The sequence below is a fragment of the Amblyomma americanum genome, chromosome 3 (assembly GCF_052857255.1).
Source record: "Amblyomma americanum isolate KBUSLIRL-KWMA chromosome 3, ASM5285725v1, whole genome shotgun sequence".
Classification (NCBI taxonomy): domain Eukaryota; kingdom Metazoa; phylum Arthropoda; class Arachnida; order Ixodida; family Ixodidae; genus Amblyomma; species Amblyomma americanum.
Genome location: NC_135499.1, coordinates 151,044,977 through 151,068,472, shown reverse-complemented (window position 1 = coordinate 151,068,472; position 23,496 = coordinate 151,044,977). Strand labels below are relative to the sequence as shown.

The 23,496-nt window shown below is 46.5% G+C and overlaps 1 protein-coding gene across 1 annotated transcript in view; it reads right to left on the bottom strand.

Moving 5' to 3' along the window:
- Positions 1–23,496, bottom strand: part of LOC144125177 (uncharacterized) — an 83,498-nt gene that overhangs the window by 5,489 nt on the left and 54,513 nt on the right. The window contains exons 12-16 of the mRNA XM_077658341.1: positions 22,926–23,067; positions 21,511–21,616; positions 15,799–15,854; positions 6,932–7,132; positions 2,200–2,480 (exon numbers count right to left, since the gene is read on the bottom strand). Of these exons, the coding sequence (XP_077514467.1) occupies positions 2,200–2,480; positions 6,932–7,132; positions 15,799–15,854; positions 21,511–21,616; positions 22,926–23,067 (786 nt within the window). The remainder of the gene's footprint in view (positions 1–2,199; positions 2,481–6,931; positions 7,133–15,798; positions 15,855–21,510; positions 21,617–22,925; positions 23,068–23,496) is intronic.

Here is a 23,496-nt window from a genome sequence, read left to right as displayed (position 1 = left end):
CTTCCGCGATACCTTACGCATTTAATGCCCACATCCGAAGACTGCGTCCTGTCGCCTTCATAACTCTCTGAGCGTGACCTCCGCCATCGCGTTTTGTAAACTACACTGTGCGGGAAAGCCTACTTGCGGAATGTCGCGGGAACCTCCTGAAGGGGCACGTCGAGCTGTCACAATAGGGCAAGTGATCCTGTAAAAATCTCGCCTATTGCATGGTGCATTGTAACCTGCGCATCTTTTTAGTGGGCGTAGCAGCAGGCGTGACAACGATCGGAAGACCCCTGTCGCTAGGTCAAAAAAACAGCCTGGCCGCGTATTTTGGGTCTCTGAGCTTCGCCGCTGCCCCGCGGCAACTGCAACCGTCGGCCCGCGCATTCGCCAGTAGTCCAATCCCAGCTCCGCGCAGCTTTCAGACGCCGACTGGCACGTAGCAGGTTATTTCTTTTTCCTTTTTAGAAACCGCTTCGCCGTTCCGACGCATGTTGTGTTCCCCGGCCCCTTGCTTGCATTTGTGTTGTTCTTCCAGCAAACTAAAACGGGCGGCTCGTTACGGGCTTACAGGTGTTAGCGCGATGAAGCTGCCTCATAAGGCCTTACTGAATCTTCGCATTTTCGGAAGCTTTTTTTTTTCTTTTTTTTTCGGGAGGGGGGGTCATGGTTAATTTTACAAAACCGAGGCCTTCGGATGAACTGGGCATTTCTTCCAGTCTCTTGAACTCCAAATGAATGAGGTTTTACTAGTTATCATGTTATTTTTTGTTGCCAGTCTTGTCATTTTTTAAATTTTGTTTTGCATGTTTTTTTTATACGGTACTGAGGCAGCCTAGTTTTGTTTCTTTTAGTTGCAAATACCATGCACTATTTTGAAAAAAATAAGGGCAACAACATTTGCTAGTTTATCATTTCCTGAAATTTTTTTTTGTACTGAACAGATATTTGATATTTGATTCGATATTCGAAGCAGTTTTTCTTCATATTCATATTTGATTCGTATTAGAAAATTTTAATATTCGCACACTCCTAGTTAATTCCCATATAAGCAGAAGGCCGTTCTCTACATTCATAGATCCCTGGAAGTCCTCACACTGCCAAAACGCGCGAGACTCAAGTTGCAGTTGTAAGTTGTCGGCACATCATTCTCGACAAACCCGATGCCACGAACGCCAGCATAGCTTCCACGCCAAACGAACGGGCAGCAAGCTGCAAGCTTCGTGGTGAACGCGCCTTGGATGTGCGCTGCGTTGTTCGCCGCTCAATGCGTGAGTCCTGCGTCCCTGCACGGCCCCACTGTGCCCGAATGAGACGAGCGGGAGGCACTGCCGTCGTTAGCTATCTGTTGGGGCAGTGGCGTACATTGCGAGGAGGAGGGAGTGGTATTAGTGGGCGCCGCCTGATGGCACCAAGTGCGCGACAAGCGAAGAGGAAAAGAAGCGGAAACATACTTTGCTAGTCGCTTAACTGCGACTTCTGTAAATTCCATGCTCATAATTACTAATATACACCAAAGTACATGTCGCTAAAGCACCCTTCTAAGACAACACCGTATTCACTAGACGCGCCTTTGTTCATCCCAAACCATTGAGCTGGCATGGCGGAGTGGTTAGCGTGCTCGCACTCCGGAGGCCCTGGTTCGATTCCCCAACTCAACCAATTTCCAACTCGGTTTTATTTATTAGTGCTTCTGGGATTTTTCGCTCACGCCCAATGCTGCCACGCCGACGATGACACCAGCTTTTCTGCGACATGGGGCCCTTAACGCTATCGCGTTAAAATGACAAGAGATTTTGGTTACTTTTGCCACTGCCGTCGACAGACTGGATGCGTTACGAACTTCCTTCCGCGCTAAAGACAGTGCGAACGCGTGAATTCAGCGAGCACTAGAATAGTATCTGTTCAGCTCTTGTGCCAAGAAATGCCAATTGACATTTTTGTAAAGCCAAATTGTCAATAAATGCCTTCTTACTTCATTCAAGTTACATTTTTCTTTAAAAGCAGGTGGTTTGGATCATACGTTTTCTTTGGATCATACGTTTTCCCGGATAATAAGTTTTTTCCCACAATTAAAATAAAAACGTATCAACGAGGTTTTACTGTATATGTGACGCAGGCAGTGAAGTGAAAATTCACGCCGCGCAAGGAATTAGCCTTGTTACATCAAATGCTGCCTTCTTCTAAGGGCCAAGGAAGCAGCAATGCACATACTCAAGGGTAGCGATGCGCTTCGCCCGGAAATGCATGGCGGCGGCAGCAGCCTTGCGCTTGAGGTGTGGCTGTGGGCTGGCCACAACAGGTGGCGCAGGAGGTAGCTGCAGCTGGGCCTGGCAGGCTTTGCTGGCCAACGGTGGGGGCATAGTCTGACAGGTGGCATCGGCCAGGACCCATGTGGCCCGGTGGCAACGCAAGGGGGCCCGCGTGCCAGTTGGTGCAGCACCCTGCGGGTGCAGTGACAGGCACGAAAGGGCCTGGGTGCAGAGCTCGACCACCTGCATTGTGCCACACAGAATGGTAACAACTGTAATTTTGGGCGAAAAGCAGCACAAAGGAAGCGATGGACAAATGCAAGATCAAGACAGGAAAGGCACTGACTCTTAACTAATGATTGAAAAAGAGCCCAAATATAATAGTCAAAACCAAGGTTGAAAACAATAGAAAAAATCACAACAGAGCAAACTTTTAAATGCAAAGGCTATGACTCTCATCTGCTATCTAAAAACAATTTCTTGAGCTGTCAAGGCAAGTGTTGGCTGACACCCACATTTAGTGCCACTAACTATGGTACAATATTCTTCCGTGATCTTCCCTTCATCCAAAATTACTGTAAACGTTTGTAAGTCGACTCGAACCTAAGTCGACTCCACCATTTCACATTTCAGGAAAAAAAAACTTGGAGGTCGTTTTTAAGCTTAGCCTTTAATAAGAAATGCAATACCATTCTCCGGCGGCTGCCGCTTATCATCAGCCGCTATCAGTTGCCGCGCGCGGGCGTGCCCGTGGGCACATGCCAAAACGAAAATGTATTAGTCACTGGACTACTTGTCCACACTAGCGCCATTGTCCTCACTAGCGATCCTGCCGTGATCGCTACTGCGGCCCCATAGCATGTCGTTCTAACGTCGTCATGCAGTGAAATCCCGCACTTCGCAAACAGCCGAAATCACTTCATTGCGTGGCACAGCTGAAAATTTTGCCTCGCTGCAGCTGCCACAACTGCATTGGCCACTGCGAATGACGAACTTGCGGCCTGGCACACATGATCGTTTGTTCCGCGTAAAGAATGACAGTTATCTGGAATGTAGCCGTGAACGAGCGCCGGTCGCTTACCGGACCCAGAGTACAAATGATGATTGACGAAGCACTACATTAAAAACTTGTAAAACGCAGCCGGCAGTAGTCGAATGTGTCACAGCAACAGAGACTATGCGTAAGTGGCGTCGGCTCTTCTGTCAGCTACCGACACTCCCTGGCACCACTGCCATTCCAAGTGGCGGTGCCAGCGCGATTGGAACAGCGGCCCTTCCATCAACTATCGACATTCTCTTGAGCACGGAGTGCGCAGTTGAAAGTAAAAACAAACAAACAAACTTGGGGGACGCTTAAGCTTCCACATTAATAGTAGAACGCGACTGCGTTATCGGGCTGCCGCCACTTATCGGCAGCCGCAATCGGAGCCACGTGTGGGGATTGGGGGTGCTGGTTTGCTGCTTATCGTCGGCGGCGGGGAGGGGGTGCTGCTGGTTCTGCACGTTGACATAGCAGCTGCTCAAGGCCACCACCAAGAGCAATGCGATGGAGCCGCGCAGCAAAAATGGAACTATGCCGTAGCATGCTTGATATCTCGTTTGTCTCACCCTTATTTATCGTGCCATACTTTGGTTTCGATTGTAAGTCATGTCAGATCCTCAAAAGAAAAAAAAAAGGTAGACATTAGGAATATGTGAATAGCGGTTTTTGGTTCGAAGCAAATTCGAATCGAATAGTAATTTTCTTCGAATAATTTCAGATACCTCTAGCACGCAAAATATTTTGAATGGCCCAATAGGCATTTAAAAAAAAAACAATGTATTTCTAGAACGGACAAGGCCATTTCCAGAGAAAAAAAAAATAGAGAATGCATTAACTTCATCACACTCATTGAAGTGTGTCGATGTCCTGCAAAAGGGGCCATCAAAAATTGGGGAGTTGGCCGACATGCGGAGCCGACGAATTTGGGGGTGTGAGACCTGGTGTGAGACCTCTGAGTGCTCGTCTTAATTGCGATTGTGTCGTTACGCAGCCCCCCCATCTTCTCAACATCCTCCCATCCAGGCCCCTACGTTCAAAAAGCAGTGCAAAGATGACGTATGGTTGCAAAACGTTTATTTCAAAGTAATTGTACTGCAACATGTATAAAACATTATTGAGCAGTAGTTTTTAGTAGAATCGTCAGAAAACCTGCATGGCCATAACACTGCACTTTAAACGATGGGACAGGTCCAAAAAAGTAAATGCATGGGGGAAACTTGGCGCCTCCATTAGATGTCTGGTGGGAAGTGAAATAGGAGTAGCAAATTTAGAGCTTTTGCGAATTAGCTAAGCTTGAATTCCTTTCTACCTTTTTCCTTTGGCACTTTTCTCCAAGAAAGATGCTCGGCATACCCAGGCTGTGTATGCTTGCCATTGGCCGGAGCAACGCTGCTAACCTCACCAACTTGACGCACCTGCCTGCACAAGCACCAGCTCTCTTGCACTTGTAACAGTACCTGCCGGTAACTTGCACATTTAGCTGCTTAAGTCCATGTACTTTCAAATAAAACGCAGGAGCCTGATGAGATAACAGATATGCACAACCGGCACTACGCAGAGTTCCAGAAAATTGGCTTACAAACCTTTGGTCAGTCAACTGAGCCACTCACACGAATTGGCCATTTCTCCAGGTCGGAAGGCAATGTATGAGAAGTGCTACAGCTAATGCTATGCGCACACTTGGACATTCAGCATCAGTGGGAAGCAAAATTTGATGTCGCGCCTCACCTTCTGGTTGAAAACTTAGCAGAAAAACTACACGACCCCACGGGAAAAGAACTAGAAGACCACTCAGACCCCAGCGCACCTGGACAGCAATCTTGTTGGCCAGCTAGGAAAAGCGCAGTTTTAGTTTGGTTTGGTTTGGTTTACGGGGTTTAATGTGCAAAAGCGACTCAGGCTATGATGGACACTGTAATGGAGGGCTCCAGATAATTTCGACCACCTGAGGTTCTTTAACATGCACTGACATTGCACAGTAGACTGGCCTCTAGCATTTCGCCTTCATCAAACGTGACCACCATGGCCAAGATCGAACTCGCGTCTTTTGGGTCAGCAGACAAGCACCGTAACGGCAGAGCCACCACAGCGACGCGAAGTGGCAGTTTTGATTACAACTAGGAGTGTGAGAATACTTGAAATTTCGAATACGAATCGAATGTTTCATATTCATATTCAAAAAATGATATTCGCGAATTTCCGAATATTCGAAAATTCCCGAATACTCGGCAGCGATCGTATACCGCGCAGGCTTCGTAAATTAGATTGTGGCAAAAACGCAATATCTGGGCAAATTATCTGAATATAGAGTTTAAAGTTCTAGGAAAACAAAATAAAGGACCTGTTCTCGGACCGATCGCATTCCGATGCCGCTAGGCTTGACCTTGTGCGCAATTCCGCAAGTGGGCTTTCCCACATACCACACATGCTGCGAACAAGATGGGGGATCAGCCGCTTCTAACAATTGCAACAGACAGCGCGTTCATTTTTTTTATCCTTTCGTAATATGTTATCTGATTAACACCCACACCCATGGCATTCATTTTGTCACCTTAACTCTTTGAGCGTGACCACCGCCATCTTGTTTTGGTCAACTACGCAATGCGGAGAAGCCTACTTGCGGAATTTCGCATGAGGCTCCCGAAGTGGCGAGCCAAGGTGTCATAACAGGGCAAGTGATACTGTAAAAATCCCGCCTATTTATTGCATGGTGCACTGTAACCCATGCACATCTTAAGTGGGTGTAACGGCAGGAGTGACAACGTTCGGAGGGCCCCTGTCACTAGGTCAAATAAATAACCTGGCCGCGTAGTTTTGGTTTCTGAGCTTCGCTACTCACCCATGGCAATGGCAACTGTCGGCCCGCGCATTCGCCAGTAATCCAATCTCAGCACCGTGCCGCCGCTTTCAGACGCTGGCTGACGCATTGCTAGTCAATTTTTTTTTCCTCTTTAGAAGTAGTCTCGCCATTCGGACGTCAATGCGCGTTCCCATCTCGCTTACGTTCGCGATGTCTTCCAACACGCCGAAACTCTGTGCTCGTCCCGTGATTACACGTGTTTGCACGATAGAGCTGCTTCATAAGACTACCGCATTTTCGGTAGTTTTTTTTTTTTTTTCGGGGCCGCGGGGGCATTTTATAAATCGACCTTCGAATAACCCGGGCATTTCTATCAGTTCTTTGAACTCCGAATTAATGAGGTCTTACTAGCCATCATGTTATTTTTGTTTCCAGTCTTGTCATGTTATGGATTTCATTTTACCTGACCACATTGCAGGTTGGATAATGTTATGCTGGTCAATTAAGTAGTATACATTTCTGCGCACATCATGATTTTTTTTTATAGGGTGCTCAGGCAGTCTAGTTTCATTTATTTCAGTTGCAAAAGGCCCTACACTATTTTGAAAAAAATGTGAGCAGCAATGTTTGCTTGTTTATCTTTTCTGAATTTATTTTTTGTACTGACCAGATATTCGATATTCGAAGCCATTTTTTTTCATATTCGATTATTCGTATTCGAAAATTTCAATATTCGGACACCCCTAATTACAACATACCCCACCAGTGCCCTCTACCCCATGCAAAGTACCAGCACAGCCACTGCCCCACGAGAAGATACAGGACACAAGACAGCCATGGTGAGAAGCGCACCTCGCAGCATGTGTCCCTGAGGCCCATGCTGAAGAGCCGTGCGCAGCACTGCACAGGTGGTGGGCCACCACTACTGGTGGCCACTGAGAGCAGCAGGGCGTACAGGGCACGCCTGCACCGTGAGCTGCGGTATGGCTGAGGCAGGGGGGCCCTAGGCTGCTGGAGACGCAGCAGGAGTGTCACCACACTGCGTTGGACCTCCTGCAGTAACAAAAAAATAAAAACAAAGTTTGAAGGGTGCTCACGTAAAGCAGCCCACATTTCAACATCAGCTGCGCATACAAGGGGCACATGGAAGAAAGAATGTGACAAAAGAACCTGTTCTGCAGTTGAATTGATTAATGGGCCACATTCCCCCTCATCAATTAAAGGGAATGCCACCACCCGCGGATTGAACGACTGCCGTGTGATGACATCATTTCACATGAACGACAACCATAAGATCTCAAGTGGCCCGGAACAAAACAGAACAAGGAAAGGGAAAAAGGAGACTACAAGCGTCTGCTCAAACAGCAAACCGCTGCAGCTTCTCAAAGCAACTAGGCTCTCCTGCTTAAAGCAAACTGAGGTGGACTGCAAATGGCCAGCTTTACCTCGCTCTGCCTCATACAACTTTCCATTCATGCGTGGTCGCACATCTTGGCATAACCGAGATCAATCGAGAATCCTAGCAATAACAGTGGCACCTTTGTTGTTTTGTTTTAATCACTAGCACCTATAGTGGCCATTCCCCGCATTTTGCCGTTGTGTGTTTGAAGTCTGCTTTGTGGCAGGCTGCCCACTGGCTTGTGCGAAACCTGCCCACTTGCCACTGCCCACCGTGGAGGTGGCAGTTAAATTAATGACTGGTCGCGCCCGAGCAACCCGAGTCTTAGAAGCCGTAACGATGGCAGCACCTGCCATCACAGGACAGCGCTGCATTGCTTAACCATTGCAACACTGCGCCAGGAGTGGGATGATAACTCCCAGGGATCTATGAACGTTGATTATGTATTTTTATAGCGTAAGGGCATCTGTGGCTAAAGAACGACATGGCACAAGGTGTTTTCGACTACTCAAGGTGAGGTCAAAGACCCATTTCCCAAGCATTTCACCCCAGATAAGCCGAGCACCAGGCCAATGGAAAGCTTGCTACCCACTGCATCACCGGTGGGTACGCGGCGGCACTGAGAATTGAACCCCGCACCTCGCAGATGCGAGACGGATGCTCAACCACGTGACCACCGCTGTGGTCCCTATAGAGAGTGACCAATCCTGCATACATAGGCATTAACCCATTATCGCTATCCAAACAACTTCCATCAGTGAACAATGGATCCGAACACAGGAATCGAAGTGCTAGCGTACCTAATTCGCATTTGGCCTGACTACACAAATCGGCTGTAATTTTTTTAGCGTACCATTTTTTTTAGTGCACAGTCTCATTTTTATGTTGCTTTTCATGCTACTATATTGCTTCATGCCCCCATTCTAACTTTTTTTTTGATGAGGAGTACCTATGTGTATAGCAGAGTAAACAATTTGCTAGTGTTTTTTTTCTGTCTCTCCTCTCTTTGCACTTACCTGTCTGGAGCAAGAAGGCACCGACACTAATATTTTGACAGCTGCCAGCACGTTCTTTTCCTTTCTTTATGCTTGTACTTAAGTTCCCGAACACAAAAACATCCTGGAAGGAAACTTGGGGCTTTGCGAGTGGACTAATCAAGAGGTGGGAACGACAAGTACCTATGGCTGTTGCAACCAGCTGCTGTGTTAGAAGACACCAGGCTAGTATTATGCAACTACACACAGTGTTGTCGGTAACGCGTTACAAGTAACGGCGTTACTTTTTTTTGGTAACTTAGTAACGTACTCGTTACCATTTCGGAACTGTAACGGGTAAATCTTTCGGTAACGTGAGGTGTCACGTTACTAGTTACTTTTTGTTCCAGTTGTGACCTACTTCGCCCCCTTTTTTAGAAAGAAAAAGCGCAGAGCACCTACAGTGATGTAAATAAACAAAATGTACAGGTGCTCCCGACAACCCTTGTTGGGGTATTATGCATGCCAGAAAACAGCTGCCCTTGACAACGCACCCAACTAAAAAAAAGACAGAATAGCCATAAAGCACGAACCACCTGCATGAACACGCATTCATACACTTGCCATCACCTACCTCTCCTTCCCAAACCACTCACACACACAACTCTCTGCAGAGTGGAAGCCTGCCGAGCATTTTGGAACATCACATTTTTCAGAATTACTCTAAATTTGTTGAGAGTTCAGCAATGATTTCTTTGTGAAGTTAGAATTGATGATGGAGTGTCATTTTGTGTTCAATGCCACATTCAGAAGATGGCTTCACCATGTGCCACAGAGTTAGAATCCAACACATGTAACTCTACAGGCAACTTTAGGCCACTATCACATTGCTAAGCTCCTCCACATTTGTGCAAACTATTCTCGTTAAATCAGGATATCGTGTAAAATCGTTGTTTGGGCTAGATGTTGTATGTGAAATGTGAGCTTTATAAAATTGTTATCGCGGGTCTTTCGGGCCGAAAAATCTAGAAAAAATCAGTTTTTAGAAAATGTTATTTTCGAAATCAGCAGCCATTTATCTACCTCTCTGTTAAATTTCTCGCCTCTAAGGTCAGTATTTTACTCACAATACCAATTTATATAATCCATGTCGCCCGAATTTGAGCTGAAATCGGCGCCGAAACAGCAGTATTTTGCAAAGCATAGCTCCCGTTTCATGCGCGGCACCGCAGCCATCTTGGTCTCATTTGAAAAAGCCGCCTTTCGCCTTCAATTTCCCGCCACTACGGCTTCCGTTCGCCCATTGGTTGCCGAGAAAATAGCAAAAAAGAAAAGGTAGTATTCAAAATCCTATTGGCTGCCGCGGATCACGTGACAGCAGGTCGTCATCCGATTGGTGGAGCTGGCTGGCAGCGTCTGCTTGACGCGCCCGAGCCGCGGGGAGACGCGACTCTTTGTGCCGGACAGTGCAGTGCAAGAAACGCGCAGCGATGCCTGGTTCAGCGCGCATGGTGCACTCAAGGCATAAATTCGGCAAGAAAAGGAAGAAGTCGCTGGTCGATAACCTCAAGAGACGCCCTGCTGTGCGCCCCGACATGCGCTGAACGATCGTGTCGGCGAGGCCGCGCAGGTAGGCCTAACGCGCTCCGCGGCACGGGAAGCTGTAAGCGGCAGCGCCCGCATCCGCCGTGATACAGTGATGCTGGAGCCCTCAGATGTGCTCCAAAATAAGACGAAGACTGAACAAAAACTGCGAGAACTCGCCTCAACTCCAGCAACGGAGCGGAAGTCTCGTTGTTTACGTGACGGCAGCGCGTCGGACTGTCTGCTCGACGAGGCAAGCTTCACGATCGTTTGTTTGGAATCGCTCAACAGTTTGTTGAAACTTGTGAAGTGTAAAACGTGTGGCGGCAATGACTTGAGCTTCGTAAAAGATGAGCGAGAATACGGCCTTGCCGTTAAACTTTCTCTTCAATGTGCGAGCTGTGGAGACGCATCGTCTGCATGGAGTTCGCCGCGGGTACGTGGCGATCAGAAGATCAACCCTTTTGTGGTGAATGTGCTCGCTGCTCGTGCAATGCAGAGCACTGGCAACCAGCAGACAGCTCTAAATGACATTTTTTCATCGCTGAACGTTTCACACCGCGGTCTCCACAATAAAACGTGGCAAGACTATGTGAAAAAAAAGTTGACACCTGCAGCAGCTCGTGCAGCCGAAGAAGTTACACAAGAGTGTGCGCGGTCGGTTCGAGAACTTTATAATGAATTGGACCTTGGGAACCCCGGCAATATTGCAGTATCATACGACGGCACTTGGATGACACGCGGCCACACATCCCACATTGGTGTGGGAACCGTCATCGAACTGTTTACCGGGCTTGTGCTGGACTATGTTGTATTGTGCAACTTCTGTGCCGGCTGCGAGCGAGGCCCAAAAGAAGGTGACCCATCATACCAGTCCTGGAGGGCTGGGCACCTATGCCAAAAAAACTCAGAAAAAAAGGCTGGAGAGATGGAAGTTGAGGCAGCCCTTATTCTTTTTGAAAGGTCGTTGAAGAAGTGTGGCCTTCGCTATACCACAATGCTTTCGGACGGTGATAGTCGGGCTTTTCTAGCTGTGCAAGAGGCAGATGTGTATGGATACATCAAAGTAAAAAAAGAAGACTGCATAAACCACGTGCAGAAACATATGGGAACAGCGTTGCGGACTTTGTTGTCCAAACACAAAGGTGCCGAAAACCTTGGAGGAAAAGGCAAACTGACAGGCAGCCTCATAACAAAGTTAAGCTCCTATTATGCCTGGGCTTTCAAATTCCATAATGGGGGGTGTAGAGGCTACGCAGAAGGCTGTGATGGCCACCTACCACCACATTACCTCTACTGATGAGGCATCAAACCATCGGGACTGGACTCTTGGTGCCAGCAAAATGCGGCAGCAGCCCGAGGCGAATCTGCTCCAAAGCATCGGTACAACATTCCACCCCATGTTGCTAAAGCATTGCTCCCTGTCTATGAGCGACTGTCGGATAGGAAGCTCTTAGAGCGGTGCCATAGGGGTAAAACCCAAAACAGTAATGAAAGCCTACACTCTTTGATATGGGCCTTGGCACCCAAAGAGTGCCACGCATCATTGTTTACTGTTGAGGCTGCCGTGGCAGAGGCAGTAATGCGGTTCAACGCAGGCAGCAAAAGAACTTCTGCAGCAATATTACAGGAACTGGGCCTCAATACGAATGCTATGAGCGCAAAAAGAATGCGAGAAAAGGATGAGCGCCGAGAGCAAAAGTGCGCTCGAAAGCATTCCATTGCGGAAAATATTCAAGGAGTGCTCAAGAAGCGGCACCTGGATACTACTAGCAATCAAAAGGACTACATTCCTGGTGGCTACTAGCCATTTCCTATTGTAAATATATTACTGCACTTGTAAATATTTATTAAACTGTCCCCTGCTTGTTTTTGGGGCTTTTCTCAAAATGCATATGGTTGACTGCTAGCAGTCTTGAGGCCTTGATATCTCAGCAACCAAGTCACATAGAGCTGAAATTTCGGTTGCAATGGAAAGCCTAATGTATGCTGTGTGAAATGTTGGGAGCAGATTTTTTCATTTTACCTTAAAAAAATAATTATTTTCGTTAATTTACCATTACTTGGTACATACAATTTTTATACTGAAATTCAGAGGGTTGTAAAATGAGTAATAATTGACATATCAAAAATCTGCTCTCAACATTTCATAATTCACTATTCTGGCTATCTAACCATGCCTTAAAGTTAATTTTAGATGAAATCATTATTTTGCTATTTGGGCCTCAAACAATGGGCATTAATTGTTAATTATCTTGAAAACTAATTGGCCTACACTTAAAATAAATGCATATTTGAAATCAGCATAAAAATTTGAATAAGTCTATGCATTTTTATTAAGATTGGTCAAAAAACAACAAAAACAGCTTTAAGACCAGTGTCCCCCCTTAAGGTGACGAAAACTTATAGTAATTTATGGCCATGAAGTAACGGCAAAGTAATGTGCGGTACTTTGTAACAATAGCGCGTTACCTTTTTTGTAGGTAACGTAGGGAAGTAACACGTTCCTGTTTTTTAACTTTATGAGTAACGTAATTAGTTACTTTTTTTCGGTAACGCCTACAACACTGATTACACACCACGAAGCCTATCCAAAAGTACCGCTGTAGGCTTCAGACAACTTGAAATTTATGCAAGTGATATGGATTCGAGAATGATCAAATATAAATGCTATTCAAGCAGTAAAATATTTGCCTAGTTTTTCTGAGTTCCAAGAGCAGGCTGAGTTGAGAGACTGAGGACTCATCTTTTTCTGCACCCCCTTCAACTTAAAGCTGCACTAAAAAAGAATTCAGAGTTCAACTTTTAATGCGGGAACTCGATCTGCATGCTTCAAGCATTCTTAGAAACTTTGAATTATTGGCTCTTGCCTTTTTCCTTTAACTCACTGCAGAGAGGAGGAGGAGCCGACAAACATGGTTTCCATGGTGAAAAGCACACACGGAGTGCCTTTCAGTAAAAAAGCACATGCGGAGTACCTTTCAGTGAACTGCATGGCGGCATGCCACTCTGCTGCCGGGAGAATAATACACAGAGTGGTATGCCCGACCAGAGTGGACAGCCAGGCACACCACTCCTATGGCAGCAGACGGGTAGAAAACACAGTCCATCCTGTCCAAAAAGAGTAACAAAAATTTCTTTGGGTGTCTTCACGGATTACAGTATTTTCATTGTCCATTCCAGAGTGACGAGGATGAGTCTTGCGAAACCAAATGGTCCACATATATTTTTATTTCCGTAGGCTTAATTTATGGCTGTGTTTTCTATGACTGAAATTATATATTCACAGAAACCCAAAACGAAATGAAAGCGTGAGCGAATTTTCCAAAATGCTTTTTAGTGCACCTTTAACAGACAAAGCAAAGACAAGGAAATTAACAGAGCTTTTAACAACACCAAAAAAATTGGCAGAGGCTTAGCTCGGCTATGCCAGGCTATACATAGCGAGAAATTGATCTTCTCCTGTCGATACCGCTGCTCAGCAGTGGCCAGACTCTCCTTCCCGTCACCCATGCGAGACGACTATGGTACGGCCGCTGTGTCACCTCCGCATTTTATACACGCAGCTGTGCATGCGCAGTTATGTGCATAGCTAGCACGTGGCATCCACGTGTATCATGCGCTGCCCCAGCAGCGAAGGCCGGCCAGCTGCTCCTCTCTGGTTGCCACGGATGCGCACAACCGCTTTTCCATGTGACGTCACGCCAGCAGTGGAGTCGGCGCACGGCGGCGGCGAAGCTCTGACGTCACGCACGGCGTACCTGTTGCTCCTCTTTGGCCACCGCGCATGCGCACAACTGACCTCTCCGGACCACAGCAAAATGCTCGACTGGTAGACAAGTGTAGCTCTCGCTACAAAATGATAACTAGTCAGTCACAGCCCTCATATGCATGAACGCTGGTTTTTTGCCTGCGATGCTGTTTTTGTCGGGATGATTTTTTGGTAAGTGGTGGCCAATGGCAGTGTTGCTTCACAAATGACGTGCTCATCGGCATGTGTCATGCGGTAAAGGTGCTGCATGCAAATCATGCTAAGTTCATTTGGTGTGCTGAATATAATCCTGTAGAAAGCATCAACATGACTTGCACTGTCTAAAAGAAGCTGCAAGAACCACAATGACTGATGAGAGAATGCAGAATGGTGAACCCTCACACGGTAGACCTTCACACTGCGACTCTGTTTTGAGTTATGAAATGCAAATGCTGAACTATGCTTCACCAAATGCTGCTGTTATGAATACATCAAATAACCTGTCAGAGCAGTTCACCGGCCAATTGCCATTCAAAGTGCAACTAAAATTTCACAGAGACAGGTTCACTTACGAGATGTCTGCCATGTACAGTTAAACCTCGATGTAACAATCTTCAGTGTAACAAAATCCTCGATGTAACGAAGTATTCCTGCTTGCAACTTCATGTCCCTACAATGCCATGCATTTTTACTTCAATATAAAGAACTTGATTTTGCCGCACTTCCAATGTAACAAAATTTCATTGCTGGCTGGAAATGAACTTGACGAAAAATTACATCATGGGCACACGTTAGTTGAGTGAAGTGCGTGCCGAAGAGTGCATCGGAGCAAGTACGCAATATGGGCGCCGTCCGGCTTTCACATACAGAACGCATAGGCAGATGCAAATATGACGGCGGTCACAGCAACAGTAGCGAGTGCGCCGCTGGCCGTGCTGTCTGGGATAGTATGGGCAAGGCGGGCACAAGCGTCTGTCTGCGTCGCCTTGGCAGCCTGCCAGGCCAGCCCGCGGCTCTCGCTATCTCGCCCAAAATCAACGCCAGATACGACGTGCTGTCTGTGCTCGAAGATGGCGCACCGCATATGTGACGTTTGCCAATTCCCAAAGCTCGGTAATAGGGCTGGAAAGGTCAGTGCCATTGGCACAGCCGTCAGCTGTGAAGCCTGTCGCGCACTTCACATTTGTCGACCTCACTTCTCACATGCGCGTATGTGCAAAAAGACACACTCCCGTTTACAGTAGAAAACCCGAAAAGCGGGGTGGACTTGATTACAATTCACTGGTGAATGATCAGAGGACACACTTCTCGCTCTTGATAGTGAGCTTTAATGGCGCAAGGGCATCTTAGGCAAAAGAGCGCGAAACGCAAGGTGAACGATTAACTCAGGTTAATAAGATACTCTTCTCGCTCTTGCTGACACGGAGAAAGGACTGTGAGGGGAAGTGGATGGGGGGGCAGACGGCGTAGCCCGCTGCGAGGTTGTCACAGCGGTGGCAGCGGAGGAACGCGTCGTCGTGTTGGCTGTGTGCTCAGGGCTCTTGGAAAAAGATGATGATGACAGCAAAACCAAACTCAAGATTGGTGTGTCATTCCCATCATCCACGAGGCAGTTGCTGCGACAGACGTGCCGAAGCGGCTCGAGAGCTCGCAACATAACAAGACGCAGGTAACGAAGTTGCTGCTAGTGAAGAAAGGACAGAACCACTTTAATCGCAAATATAAAGGCTTTTGCCATGAATTAACCGCAACGCATTTTTGGCGAATTCCTAGCACTTTAGGAAACAAATATCGATGTAGTGAAATTTCAGTATTACGAAGTAAACTTCCAATTTTACCGACTTTGTTATATCGAGGTTTAACTGTAGACTAGTTCAGAAGAAAAAAAAACGACGAAGATCACTTGCTCTGCTTACACAGCCAAATCTTAAACAAACAGACACTTTAACAAAGCATACAGCTGAAAGCTCAATCATGCTGACATTGCTACGGAAACACATGCAAGCCTCACCTGCATTGCCTCAGGCTTCATTGCGGCCCCATATGTGTAGACCAGGCTCTGCAATGCTGCATGAAAAGAGGAAGAAAAAATGTCCAACACACAAAATTGCTGAGCCCAAGCATCCTGCCTTCCATTCAAGGAAAGCATCACAAGCCCCTCTAAGCACAGAGATACACACACTTATGAGCGAATGTCAGCATGGCAATTCAGAGAGAGTCAGCACAGCAGTAGCATAGGAGGAGGGCTTTATCAGTTATACAGTAAAACCTCGTTAATTCGAACTCGAGGGGGACCGGAAAATTGTTCGAATTAAGCGGAGTTTGAATTAACGAGCGGGCGCTAAAAAAAGCGGCCATCACTTCCGGCAGCACGGGCCGAAGCTAAAACAGGCATATCTGAGATCGTTATCTCTTACTACGCGCTACTACACATTTGCGGCGGGCGATTGCGCGAATTAAAATCATAGAGCCCGAATGTCGAAGGAAATAAAGTTAATTTGTTTATGCGGTTGGAGCTAACATCAAAATGCATTCGCGTAAGCAGCAAGCTTAATGATTAAATATGACACCATGCTTCAAAAACATGTTTATTAACAGCAGATTGGCAAAGCATATCAAAGAGAAAAATATTCGGTGATGCGCATTTGTTTTCGTTTCCTTTGCCGTGACTCGACAAGCATCGTCTGCAACTTGCCCAACAGCTCCAACGCAGCGTCCGAATTATCATCGGCGGAGAAGTAGCGCGCAGCCAGATCGAGTGCTGACGCTGTTTCACATGCACTCGGGGGTGGCAATGGATCGTCGCCTCCGTCGGACTCGTCGTCGCTGTCAGCTGTGCTCGCCGCGCCCGAGTTGTGCGGCATCTGGTCACCGCAGGCCGCTTCAATAATCTCGGCATCGCTTAACTTCGCTGCTTTGCCAAAAGCAAGCGGCACCGTTCCGTGCCAGTCGCGTTTGCGCATACCAACACCGTCACTCTTCCCTTGCTTCTCTTCCCGCCTGAACACGTGTCGCCTTTGTAACTGACAGTCTTGTTCGGCAGCAACTTAAAATAAAGCGCGGTTTCATCTGCATTGAACACATCGCTGAGCGAGTAATCGGCAAGGTAGTCCTTTAGTTGACCTGCTGCAACGGCTTGCGCCGGAGCCACCGTGGCCGGAGCATAGGCGGCGCCCGCGGTAGGGTGGCTACCCGCGTGACCGCGCGTCAGCCAAAAATAGACAAGCCAATGCTGCCAATGCTTCGACGCTCCGGCAGCGAAAACCTGCTACGGCATGCACCGGAGGGTTGGTTCGGGCAACGAAATTCACGTCTCACCTCGTGCGTGCTGGTATGCGCGCTGGCTTATTTTTTTTCTCATCATTCTGCATTTTTTTTTAATTTTCAGCGCATTGTATTTGCTACGAGGTGACTTCTATATGCGAGGAGCAATGCCAGCCATCGGCGCCTAGTTCGAATTAACCGACGTGGATACCGGCATATTCGAATTATCGGGAGTTTAGACCCATTGAAATACACAGGGCTTTGCCGGGACCCGGCCGTCAGTTCGAATTAACCGGCAGTTCGAATTAAGCGATTTCGAATTAACGAGGTTTTACTGTACTCCCAACATCCCCAAAGCATCCTGTATGCCAAGGATCAAGCTACCTACACATCTAACCTGTACTACCTACACAGTCTCCACGCAGTTATATCACCACAGCAGTTCAGCGATGATTTCTTTGTGAAGTTAGAATTGATGATGAAGTGTCATTTTGTGTTTAATGTCACATTCAGAAAATGGCTTCACCGTGTGGCACAGAGTTAGAATCCATCACACGCAACTCTACAGGCAACTTTAGGCCACTATAACATGGCTAAAATCCTGCACATTTGTGCAAAGTAGTATTCTCATTAAATCAGGATTTTACGTCAAATTATTGTTTGGGCTAGAAGTTTTATGTGAAATATGAGCTTTATGAAATTGTTATCGCGAAGACACACTAATTAAAAATAATGGCCATGAAGTAATGGCAAAGTAACGAGCGGCACTTTTTTTCAGTAATGGTAACGTGCAACTTTTTTTTGTAGGTAACGTAGGGCTGTGCTGCGTGCTGCGTGCACGCGTTCCTTTTTTCTTAGCGTAACGAGTAATGTATTTAGTAACCTTTTCTCGGTAACGCCTACAACACTGGTTATAACCGGTAATTGTTATAACAGGGTTGTGCTCGTAAAAGGAAAACATGACAAACTTTACAGCATTTGATGACAGGAAAGGCCTGCAGACGCTCGATCGTTCTAATGCTTGTAAAAGCTGGCGAAAATAACGAAGCGCCGACCAAAAGGTGTTGTCAAGATGGAAGGACGTTTCGAGTGAACAAGACTTCCATGTGGAAGTCGAAACGTCCTTCCATCTTGACAACACCTTTTGGTCGGCGCTTCGTTATTTTCGCCAATGTATTCACCCGACCAGACGAGATTTCGTCGAACCTTAGATTTCAGCTTGTAAAAGCTCTTTATTTAGAACTTCAGGGGATCGGAAAAAATGTTCAAATTATCAAATGATCCCAGAAAGATAAGAACTGCTTGCATCATTGTATATTTATCTGGTGAAAGACTGGACAACGGTTGCTTGCTTTTGTGATGAGAACGGTGTGACGGTGATTGTTTTCCACATTTTCATAAATTCTTTATTGCATGCATACCGTCAGAAGCGTCGAAGCAGAACTGCTCAGAGGTGGCAAGGGCTTTCGTGCTGTAAGCATGGTTTGGCTGGTGCGGTTGTAGATCTCCATGTTTTTGTTTCTTTCAAGGTTGACTTTCACTGACCAGATTCAATTGTTATAACCGATAATGTGCTATGACAGCATTGCTATAAGCGGTTTATTTTACCATAGAACGCAAGGTAAAGCTGACGGTGCCACGACTGACCATTGCTATATCCGATACATTGTTATAACCAGTATTGTTAAATGTGGGTTTGACTGTAGTACTCATGTAAGGGCCACACTTTTTTTTTTCGTGATTTTGACAGAGTGCAGCCCTTACACAAGATTTGCATTTTTCCGCAAAATTTTTCCGGCTACAGTGGAGCTCCAATTACATAGTCGCCTTTTAAGTAGCGCTGCATATTTTTATGAGGAATTAGCGGAGCCCCGACAAAACCTTCAAATACATAATGCATTGAAAGTACATATATGAATGATAGGATGAAAGCCCGACAGCCAGCGCGAATTAACCGCCTGGAGGAATTAACCTGTGCCACACAACCAAATTTAATGGCATTAAGTGCTTACTGCCTAAAGCTTTAATGGCATTCAGCAAGTGCCACACGCCAAAACTTTGTTGTATTAGCCTTACTGCCATTTGCAACTACTCATAATTATTGAGTTTTCCACAACAAACTCGCACCAAGAAATGCATACTCTCGATCTCATTCCACATGCAGAAAAGCTTGAAAATTTTTTGTAACAACTTCCTATCAATCAGCCAATGGCTAATTGATAACTTTCAGTTAGATTAGGCACCTCTACTGCACAGTTGATGCGAATGGTGCCATTCTGACTGGCACTTCTGATTTATACTCTCAGCTTATGCGCCAACACTGGCTGACACGTCAAGGCTACCATTTAGACTTGTCAACCAAGAGCAGAGGCATATTGTGGAAAAAAATTTTTCCATTACACATGGACAACTTTGCCAAGATTTTGTGCTCATTACCAATGTTTGCAATCAAGTAAAATTTTTGACTGACCTGCAGGCGTTATTATCATCATGACATAGATACAGTAAAAGCTCGTTAATTCAAACTCGAAGGGGACAGGAAAATTGTTCGAATTAGGCGAAGTTCGAATTATCGAATGGGCGCTAGAATGAGCACCCCGCTGCGCGGGCAGAACCCGAAGCAGTCCCGTATGTCGCGGGCATATTCTGAAAATTAAATTCATCCTGTCCTAATGGCAAATGAAATGCATTGATTGGCCAGTTATGCGCCAGAAACAAGTACTGGAATGCATTCGCATGAGCAGCGAGCTTTAGTGCTAGCAGCGAGCTTTACTGCTGGAATATATGATGCTATTTATGCTCCAAAACATGTTTATTTGTGGTGAAGGGTTGTCAAAACTAAAAGTAATCGGCGAAGTGCATTTGCTTGCATTTCTTCTGTAGAGACTCCATCAGCAACATCTCCAGCTTGCCCAAAGCTCCTGCACAACGTCAGAGTTCTCACCGACAGATAAGTGGCACAGCATCGAGCACAGACGCTACTTCATGTGCATTTGGTGGTGGCATAGTCTCGCCGCCGCCGCCAGACTCATCAATGTCGGCTGTTCTCGCCGAACGTGAGCCCTGTGACGTCTGCTAGGAGCATGCAGCCTCAATTATATCGGCGTCACTCAAGGGCTCCAACATCTCCACGCTGCTGTCGACGTAGCTCGCGCTCGCGGCACCAACAAAGGCCACCATTGCCCGAACTGGCATACTGCATTGTTTACACCACGTGATCGCGACCCAGTGACCGCGGCACAACGAAAACCTGGAACGGTTCGCGCCGAAGCATCAGCAGGCATCAGTGGCCCGGCGAGTGCTCCGGCAGCGAAAACCTGCTACAGCATGCCCCGGAATGATGGCTTTTCTTTTCCATTGTTTTACATCTCTGGTAAATTTGGAGCGTATTTTACTTGCTATGGGCCAACTTTTATCTACGAGGAGCTGTGTGAGCCAGTGGCTCCTAGTTCGAATTATCTGGAGTTTTCCCCCATTGAAATAAACAGGGCTGTGCCGTGACCTGGGCGTCAGTTCGTATTAACAGTTCAGTTCGAACTAACGAGCTTTTACTGTAAAATGACATTCAATCTGGACAAATCGAAAAACTCCAAAAATAACGGTATCAACAAACGACATTTCATATGAGCATGTGGCATGGGTACGAAACAGGTTGCTAGGTCAGTTTGCTGGCAAATGTCACATGATTCTAAGACGTTGCGAAGATCCGGTGCTCGACTGACAGTAATGATGCCTTGGCTGATGGTTTGGAGCAGCGCCCCACCTGTGCGATCTGTGGCCGTTGGTGTGAGGTGGGCTTTCCCTGGCCTGCTTTTCCGTGTGCTTCACTGTCGAATACTTTGTGGAAATCAATTATATGCTCACTTACGGTTATTGTGTGATGGTAAACTGGCAAAAATGTTTGACCTCTTATGATAAACTGTGACAGCATTTTCGCTGTGGCTTTCATGTAAAGCGTGCTAGGCCTAGCAACACTGGGCAAATGGTGCACTATTATGGTGTATATTCCGCCGTCACCCGAGCCTGGCGTGTGGTGCATCGCTGCAAGGAAAGATGCCGCTAGCGTGCGTGCACCCCATTCGAACTTTTGCACAGCTAACATTTTGTCCTTTCGGTGCTAACGCCGCGCGCACACAAATCAGCAGCTCTGAGGCGCCGTGTGTTTGCCATGTTCCATTATTCAACGGAAGGCCACCAAGAACTTCCAATCTCCCACCTGCCCCCTCAGGAACCACCTTCCCTAGCCCAGTTTACTATGACAGAAGGCAGCACCTCTGTTCATACATCATGTGGCCTGTCTCTGAATCATTCCCATGTTAGTCATGCAATGTGATAACATCTGTGACATGGTGCTATGGTCAATGGGATGCCAACAAAGGGGTCAACAAAGGCTTTTGTTCATCGTAGCCTAACGCCCTCAATGCTGGTGAGATGAAAGAGAGAGAGCTCCATGAGTTACCTTTCAATGCGTTTTCGCACAGCTGAGCAGAGAGCTCCAGGTTAAAGTTGTCGTCCACTTTATTTCTATCTTTATGAGGCGTTGAGCTGCCATGCCTGGAGGCCAGCTAAAATAGGAAAGAAAGTTTGTGATTTCCCAGTTCATGCGCTCAAAATCGCCAGTTTAAAAAATGTCACAAAGCTACACTATTTTTCTTCTGGATAACACATTTCTAGGCTACTACGCTAAAAAGTAAACAATTTCTGGTCGTACAATACGTTGTTACCAAAACATACATACGAGTGGGCCAAACCGAAAGGTATGCGACATGAAGGCCTGGAATGCAGGTGCATTAAGTCCTCCGCCATAGTGGCTTCTCTAAAGCATTCATGAACGCAAAGGGGACAAGTATTAAAAAAATTGGGCTAAAAAATTGGAGGACGCTTAAGCTTCGCCTTTAAGAGTGGAATTGACAGCGTGTTCCAGCACTGCCAGGGAATCCACGGTACGCCATTTTTCACTCAACCGGTTAAAAAACAAGCAGGCCGTTCCAGCAGCAACATGCAACAGCAGTGGGACACAACATGAACCTGTTTCTTCACAGGGTCTAAGGGCTAGGGGGCAAACCATCCCAGAACTACAACGATGCACATACATATGCGCGGACAGGATCAGGGGAACATAACATACATGAGAAAAAACGCTGCAACCATCAGCTGCCGCAGTGGCTTCCCCACAGTGCGATAGTGCTAGGAGACGAAGCATCTAAAAACAATGCGGAAGAGATTTCGGTGAGTTTCACCATTGCCATTGGCGGATCGGATGTGTTGAAGTTTTTTCGCGTAAAGACCAAAGCAAATGCGAACTGAATTCTGCAAGCCGCAAGTTTTCCCGGATAATATGGTTTTTTCCTCACATTTAAACAAAACGTATCAATGAAATTTCACTATACATTACACAGTAAGGGGACAGCAGATGAGTAGATTGATGTGTTCCTGAATTAACTATTTATTGGGACAAATTGCACCCACAAAGAACTGAACAATTCAGACAGCAACAGTAACAAACGTGCTCGGCGATTGTTGAACAGAATTATTGCTGCTCTTAGCCGCACTCAAATGAAAGCTGACGAAGAACTTTCCAGATATTGCAAGGAAGGCAATTATGACAGTCTCTAAAAATACAGAACCAGTTGCGCACAGCTACAAACATTCCAGATAAATCTGGTCGTATCTCTCGTAACGGACAAAGTTATAAAGACGCATGCTGGCGGCTCTGAGCATGAACTCCTGAAACATTACAAATCTTTGCAGCAATATATATTCGATACCTTTTAGAAAGTACCAATGTATAAAAAGAGATCAAATTATGCTGATACCCTGAAAAAGAATTTCTGACAGCAATCCGTCCATACAGATGGCCGTCCCAAAGCCTACCTGCATTGTGGTGGTCCCAATCGGCTCGATGTCACACAGCAGATGTGGCACCAGCTTCTCCACTAGTGAGCCAAGGCCTAGCCGTGAGCGGCCTATCTGCAGCCACAGGGACAGTGCAGCATAGCTGGCCTGCCGCAACCGCCTACATGACCGGACAACAACAGCTGCTTTGTTACACATAGATCCCAGTGACATGCTATGCCGTTATTTAAGATATCAATGTGAGCAGGCATACTATGTAGTAGCGGTCTAAAATAAGATCACCAGATTACCTTTTAAAAAACACACGAAAACCCATTTACTATAGTAAAGCTGCTTAGACCAAAAAAAAATATTTACTACAGTAAAAGTTCGTTAATTTCACCCCTGTTAATTAAAAAATCCGGATAATTCGAATTGCTGGCATGGTCCCGGCTAACGCCCATGTTGTGTGGCCATCGTAAGCTCACTAGCTCTGGTGCTACAGGTCTTGGACCAGTTACTTTGACCGGGCTCTCATATGGAGGCTGTGCTCAGGTATAACCGGCGCAGCAGCAATCATGCTAATAGCCCTACTCAAATCTGAATTCCA